The sequence below is a fragment of the Echiichthys vipera genome, assembly GCF_963691815.1.
Source record: "Echiichthys vipera genome assembly, chromosome: 22".
Lineage (NCBI taxonomy): Eukaryota > Metazoa > Chordata > Actinopteri > Perciformes > Trachinidae > Echiichthys > Echiichthys vipera.
The window spans coordinates 2,075,388-2,082,607 of NC_139847.1; the positions used below are offsets into that span (position 1 = coordinate 2,075,388).

The following is a 7,220-nucleotide window of genomic DNA, read 5'->3' on the forward strand; positions in this document are numbered from 1 at the left end:
TCACTGGGTTAAAGAGTTGGCGCTGCGGAGAGAAAACAGAACATTTCTCAGGTCGATTTCACGTCAAATTAAATCCGTTTGATGCTGAAATGAAAAAGGCGTCGAAGTCGTCTGAATGTTTTACCTGCTGGTTTCTCTCCTGGCTTCAGCAAACTTGTGTCTGAACAGGAAGGAGGCCACGGCGTCGGCCACCTGCACAGAGACCGCGTAAAACATTCACACGGAGACTCGGCAGCTCGTCGTACAACAATCGTACAGTTACGTCAAACATCGTGCGACTACGCTGCTGGAAACGTGCAACAAGAAGGAGTCGTCGTGACCTCAGAACCGCCGTAGGCCTCGTGCTCGTACACGTGCGCACGCTCGTGCTCGTACACGTGCAAACGTGCTTTACTAAAGCCCACCTCTCCCAAACGGGCCGTGGACGGCAAGCGTGCCGCTCCTAGACGTGGTACGGTTGCACTCACACTGGTCAAAGGATCCAGACTTTAGCCGTGACACGTGCTGGGGCACAGGACGGAGAAACAGTGGGCGTGCGCCTTAATAAACTCTTTTAACAAACTCTGGCTTCACTAACTACGCTGTTGCTGCTTCGACCTTTGCTCTCGAAATATTATCGAGTATTTTGATACTTATCGAAATAATTATCAAGTCGATTGTAATCGACTTTCTCCGATAATAAAACCGTTAAGTTGATGCTGAAAAGTTGTGCAGGCTGAGAAAATTGATCAGGAATCGATAAAGAATTTGATGAATAAGCAGATTTGATGATGTCGTTAATGTCAATAAAATCTAATAATTTCCGTCTTTGCTGTAAAAATCTGTTTCTAACGTAACTTTACTTTAACGAGTAAATGAACGACACTGAACGATGAACTTACTTTGTCTGGTGTGTCTTCTTGCACTGCGTGTCCACAGGGCGGCAGCACCTGCATCATGAATCTACCTGCAGACAGGAACACACACACACACACACACACACACTGTTTACTGTCTCACACACACACTGTTTACTGTCTCACACACACACTGTTAACTGTCTCACACACACACACACTGTTAACTGTCTCACACACACACACTGTTAACTGTCTCACACACACACTGTTAACTGTCTCACACACACACACACACACACACACACACACGCGTATCTTTGATGCTATTTTGTCACACACTCCTGGGCTGTCACTTCCAGCGTGGCTGTTGACTGACACAAGCAGCTGTCTCTGGAGAGGAGCAGCCGCCTCAAGGTGTGTGTATCTCTGTACACCTGACAGCGAATGTGTGTGTGTGTGTGCATCCTGAGCGCACACACACACACACATTCCCGTCTCTGCAGCAGTGAAGACGTCCTTCACCTTTTCCCTCACAGTTAGCGCAGAAAGAAGGTCAAGTATTCCCAATATCACGGTGTTTGTTCTGTCGCTTTAAAACTACGTTTCCCATCAGCCCTCCTGACTTCCTGTTTCCTTCCTGCTCGTTTTCTATCTTGGGAAAGTCTTTGACTCCGTCTGGACGATCAGATCCTTTCCTAACTTAGAAAACCACACCGTTAAAATACGCCGTGACTTTTGGTCTCAAATTTTACGACTTTTGGTCTCGAAATATTACGACTCTTGGTCTCCGGATATTACGACTTTTAGTCTTGAAATACTACGACTTTAAGTCCTGAAATACTACGACTTTAAGTCCTGAAATACTACGACTTTAAGTCCTGAAATACTACGACTTTTGGTCTTGAAATACTACGACATTTGGTCGCGAAATACTACGACTTTTGGTGTGGAAATATTACGACTTTTGGTCTTGAAATACTACGACATTTGGTCGCGAAATACTACGACTTCTGGTCTTGAAATACTACGACTTTTGGTCTTGAAGTACTGCGACTTCTGGTCTCAAAATACTACGACTTCTGGTCTTGAAATACCACGACTTTAGTCTTGTAATACTACGACTTTTGGTCCTGGAATATCACGACTTTCGACCTTGAAATACGACGACTTCTGGTCTCGAAAGACTGCGACTTTCTCAACCTTCTAAATCGTTTGAGGTCAGAGCTTAAATCTTTTGTTGCCGATTAAAAACCAAAAAGCGACAGTAAAGCAAAAACCACGGCAGCACAAAAACCCAACGTATTTTATCGAAACTTATGGGTTACCGTAGCAACCACCGCATGCGTCGAGTCGGCGTCTCACCTTGCATTTGGCCGATAGTCAGATCTCTGTCCAGCCGGCCGATTCCTGGAAACAGAAGGTGCCTCGGGTCAGGGTGAAGCATTGGTTTCAGGGGAATGTTTGAAACGTAGTAACGTGCACAGATGCTCCGTTTATCCTAACAAGCACTGAGAGAGGAGTGGAAATGCCTACCGGCCAATAGCAGGAGCTTGGGCAGGTTGCAAGACAGGAAGAGGTTTGAGGTTCCTCTAAACCAGCCGTCCCAATACTTTTCTGACTTCGACAGGTCTACACGCCACATGTACACACTCTTACACAGACATACACAGTGCGGTTGATTAATACTCTGCAGTAAACACGTTCTGCTGTCTGCCTGTGTTAGCGCTGAGTGGCGGTAGTTGGCGACACATTAAGGGTTATTTTTATATTGTTATGTTTGTAGAAAGTAGTCTGATTATGTTTCACATTGCGTTCTTTATGCCTCTTGCCTGACTGTGCTGAGACTCACCTCTGTGGGGGCGTTTTCTTTGTCGCTGACGTAGCTCTGATCGTAGAACTCTTCGTTACGTTCCACGACCACGTCGGTCACCGGGCTGGCCTTGTCCAGAGTGTCAGCCCCGTCCACCTGACATCTGATAAGACATACTTCCAAATTAGACATACGCCAATCGATATTTTAGCTTCCACCTATCAGGACCGGCCTACCTCTTGACTTGACCGACCATTGAGACTCTGGCAGACTCCAGGTTCCTGATTTGCCCACTTTTGACGCTGAAAGGAGGAAATAAAAAGTCTCGTCAGCGTTCAAGTGACTCTGGTTGAGTTTAGATACCAGAAGGTGACGAACAACTTGGTTAATATTAGAAAGAAGGTAGTGGTTTGGTTTAGTACTCCTGGGACACGGACGTGTGGTGAACGTCCTGTATCTTGGGACCCATCCACCACCCCGACCCTCCTAGGCGGCGCCTGATGCTTTACTCCTCCAACGTACGACTATTTCTAGCAATCTGTGGTTGAAACATGCTAACGGCAGCTAGAGCTACACTGAAATTAGTTGTGGTATCGTATCTGTTAATTCTGGTCGTGTTTGAACGCCAACGCTAGATTCGCAATAACTCGCAAGAACTCTTGTGAGACTCGGCCTAAACTAACCTTGACCATCTCACGAGACTTCAGCAAATCTTGGATAACCATCTCGACTCAACCATGAATTCATAAAACAAGCTCTTTGGTGTTTTGGTCTCGCCTCGTTAGCCCGTCCTGATCTCTGAGCTCCGTTGTGTTTGACTCTCAGATCAGTCTGGTGACGTTCGAGCAGTTTGAACCAATCAGCGTTGGTTTCTTTGGTGGACTGAAGTGAAACAGAAGAGACTGTTGAGTGTAAACAACATGGAGGCTTCCACGGATGAGATGAGCAGCTATGGAGCAAGCTGCTCACTAACACGCTGTTAGTACGTCACACGCTTCAGTCATCTGATTGGTTGGTTTGGCCCGTATGTTGGTGATAGACAGATGGTTTATCCAATCAGAAACCAGGATTTTAACCCCTTCACAAAGATCTTTAAACCAGAGTTCAGATGGATCTGCTGAGTTTTGAGCAGCTACTCAGAGGAAATATCCCCACGCTCTGGACTTTAACGAAGCCGACCCTGACTACGGATTGGGATCAGATTCGGCCAATAGAGATGCATCTACGTGGGTAAGTGTTTCATCTGTATTTCATGAGGTAAACCGAGCCTTGAACGCTCACCTCCACTCTATAGCGTGGTCTATGGACTTGAAGGACTTGGGTCGCCCCTTCAGGAAGTTCTGTATGCTGTGGAGAGTATCTGTGGCACTGCCTGCAGGAGGGAAACAAGACCCGTGAAGTGGAGAAGATACAAACATTACAATGAAAAAAGAAACGCTACACTTTTACCTTCCACGACGTCTATGGCCACCAGGCCCACCGTGGTCGGTAGCAGCATGTTGCTGGCCGTATGCACTGCGATCGCCCCGCCGACACCGTGGCCAATCAAGATGATGGGGGGCGGAGTCTCACCGTAGCAGGCTGCAATCACATTGGCTACGTCGCTAAAGGAGGGGGGGGGGGGATAACGTTACTGGTCACTCAAGAGCTACCTTCTTTCGTTTGCAGGGTATGTTGCTAATTTAAGGAAGTTTGGTGGAAGTTTGTGTCGTGTGTCGTTACCTGGACATGGTTTGGGTTGAGAAGTCATCTGATTGGCGGACCTGGGTGTCACCTTAAACGAGATTTAACAAAAGTACTCACAATAATGCAACTCACAGTGATCTACGCTACGTTTGAAGTAGGGAAACGCTCCTCGTCTAATCAGTGGCAGAGAAATTTGAGTCCCGTTCACACGTGCACTGTCCCTGAAACGTGCACGGACATGGGTCCTGCATGGGGAAATCTGTACCGCCACTTCTCACCTGGAGACCTTTCCAAATACCATTTGAGGGAAAAGTGTCGTGAACGCAAGTCGAACTTTGCAGGGATAGGAGGTCACTGCTGGTCGATGTTTGGTACCAAATCAAGCACAAGTGTTGTAAACCACCACCCCCCCACAGGTCTGGTTCTCCAAAAGATTTACCAACCCCCCCCCTCCCCTTCACTGCATATACATTAGGTGTAAAGGTTCATTCCTGCTCCTTTTCGTGTGTGAACAGAGACATGCGTTCTCCTGGTTCTCCTCGTCTCTGTCCTCGTGCTTGCATGCTCCTTTACGTCAAATGGACGTTGATCCAAACTTCCTCTAGAGGGCGTCGCTCACATTCAAAAGTTCCTCCAGTAAAGTTTGACCCCAACAAAGATGGAGGCGATGGAGGAGAGAAGCGTCCTGAGTCAAAGTGGCGGCAGCGTTGTAGACGGCGGTGGTCTGTGAGACACTAAAGACGTCCCAGAGTGTGGACGGAGAATTCCACATTGGTTTGACAGATGAGACAAAGTGACGACCGACGTCTCTGTCAGTGTTTCAGGACGTCCGTCGAGGCTTCGATGACTCGCTCGCTCCTGATGTTCACGCCACTTTTTAGTGTCCGGTGCTCGACACTGCCCCCACGATCTCAGGTGGTACTGCAGCGTTTGCTCCGTATCTGTACGCATCCGTAAGCTTTCAGGATACGGACAGAGACACGGAGGAGACGGACGCAGAGGACGCACAGAAGGCTGCGTCTGAGTCTAACGTAGAGCAGAAATGAGCCTTAAGTCAAAAACAGACCAATTGGTCAAACCACCGCTGTTGAATAATCGGACTCAGAAGCGCTGGAACCAACACAAGTGAACAAACCCAAATGAATCTCTTTAAATGTGCCTCACCGTGACCCCTGAGGTCCATGGCAAGGATCCTGCAGGTCACTCTGCTGGAGATGGCTGTCTGCAACACAGAAAACACAGGAAGTAGGCGCTGTCGGACGGTCGAACGCTCAACCAGCTCGCCGCACAGATACTCACGGTGAAGACGGCCCAGGACAGGGCCGAGTGTCCTCCTCCGTGCAGCAGGATCAGCAGCGGTCCGTCGTTTCCTGCTTTATAAATCCTGAAGACGTCCCTGCTGCCAACGGGCCCCACGCTCACGTCCTCCATCTGGACGAAATACTCCTTCCACGACACCGGAGAGTAGTCCAGCTTAGCGGTCATCTCGCTGGTCGACATGTAAAACAGCACAAACATCAGTGGAACAGCTGATTTTAAAGGGTTTTAACAGTAGCGTGCGTCGGTGCAGATGGTGCTCGTGGTTATTCAACGTTTCTGCTGCAACTAAAACTGTGAATCAAACATTTCAAATTGAATGCAGAAGTTTATTTCAGCTTTTCTTTAAGTATAAACTGAGTCTAAGGAATCCTGACGTCCAAACTCCATTAGTGAGTGAAGTTTTTCAGAATAAAAGCCCTTTAAAAATGTTTCTGTCGTCACAAATTTGCCTGAACACGAGATAAAACAAAGGGACTCACTGCTCTGTCTCGACGCTCTCCTCCCACATGCTGCACCTCAGCAGGAAGACGTCCAAACAACAGCTGGTTGTCTTCAGTCTGGTGTATTTGTAAGTGTGTGTGTGTGTGTGTGTGTGTGTGTGTGTGAGAGAGAGAGAGGTAATTAAGCAGGTTTTCCTTATTGAGCTCTAGGAAGCTTCCTGTCCGCCGTGTTGCAAATCCATCGAGCAAATAAGAAAACCGACTGCTGGTGGGAACACAAACACACTGCAGGACAATGCGTCGTCAGCTGTTGTTGTCAGGTAGCATCACTGTCGCAGCGTCCGATTGGCTGTGAGAGCTGAAGTGGGCGTGGCCGATCAGTCACTCAGCTGGTGACATGTTTCTGTCAATGTGATTTAACTTCAGTATTTCCATTTTCTGCTGCTTTCTACTTGTAATCCACGACAACTCCAAGGTTAATCCTTTAATATTTACTCTCTGACAGATTCAGTTTCTTTGCAGATGACATCGCCCTCGTCCACGTGTCTCCAGACGTGATGATGATGGATGTTGATGATGAACTGAAGGGGGAAGTTTTCCTTTTTATGGTCAGAAATTCCTCTACACACTTAAATGTGTTTTTTTTTGCTGTAAACTAAATTATAAGACGTCTGTGCTGCTGTTAACGTTTAAATTTCCCGCCAAATTTAGAAAAGACACAATTTCATGGGTTAAAAAACACTAAATAAAGTCTTTAAAAAGCCTTTTTGTCGCGACCAAAAGTCCTGTTTTGATACTAAAAGTCGTAGTATTTCAACACTAAAAGTCGTAGTATTTTGAGACTAAAAGTCGTAGTATTTTGACACTAAAAGTCGTCGTATTTTGACATTAAAAGTCGTAGTATTTTGACACTAAAAGTCGTAGTATTTTGATACTAAAAGTCGAAGTATTTTGACACTAAAAGTCGTAGAATTTAGAGACTAAAAGTCGTCGTATTTAAACACTAAAAGTCGTCGTATTTAAACACTAAAAGTCGTCGTATTTAAACACTAAAAGTCGTAGTGTTTAGACACTAAAAGTCGTAGCGTTTTGACACTAAAAATCGTTTAATTTTGACACTAAAAG

At 46.5% G+C, this 7,220-nt stretch overlaps 1 protein-coding gene across 1 annotated transcript; it reads right to left on the minus strand.

Annotated features, from left to right (window-relative positions):
- On the minus strand, window positions 1-5,820 carry LOC310963914 (protein phosphatase methylesterase 1-like; the record flags this gene model as incomplete). The annotated part of the gene is made up of 12 exons (XM_083936871.1): window positions 1-22; window positions 125-192; window positions 882-946; window positions 2,202-2,246; window positions 2,373-2,490; window positions 2,689-2,812; window positions 2,886-2,951; window positions 3,931-4,021; window positions 4,099-4,253; window positions 4,372-4,423; window positions 5,500-5,557; window positions 5,635-5,820. The coding sequence occupies 12 exons, from the start codon at window positions 5,818-5,820 to the stop codon at window positions 1-3; spliced, it is 1,050 nt and encodes a 349-aa protein (XP_083792997.1).
- Window positions 5,821-7,220: the final 1,400 nt, after the last annotated feature.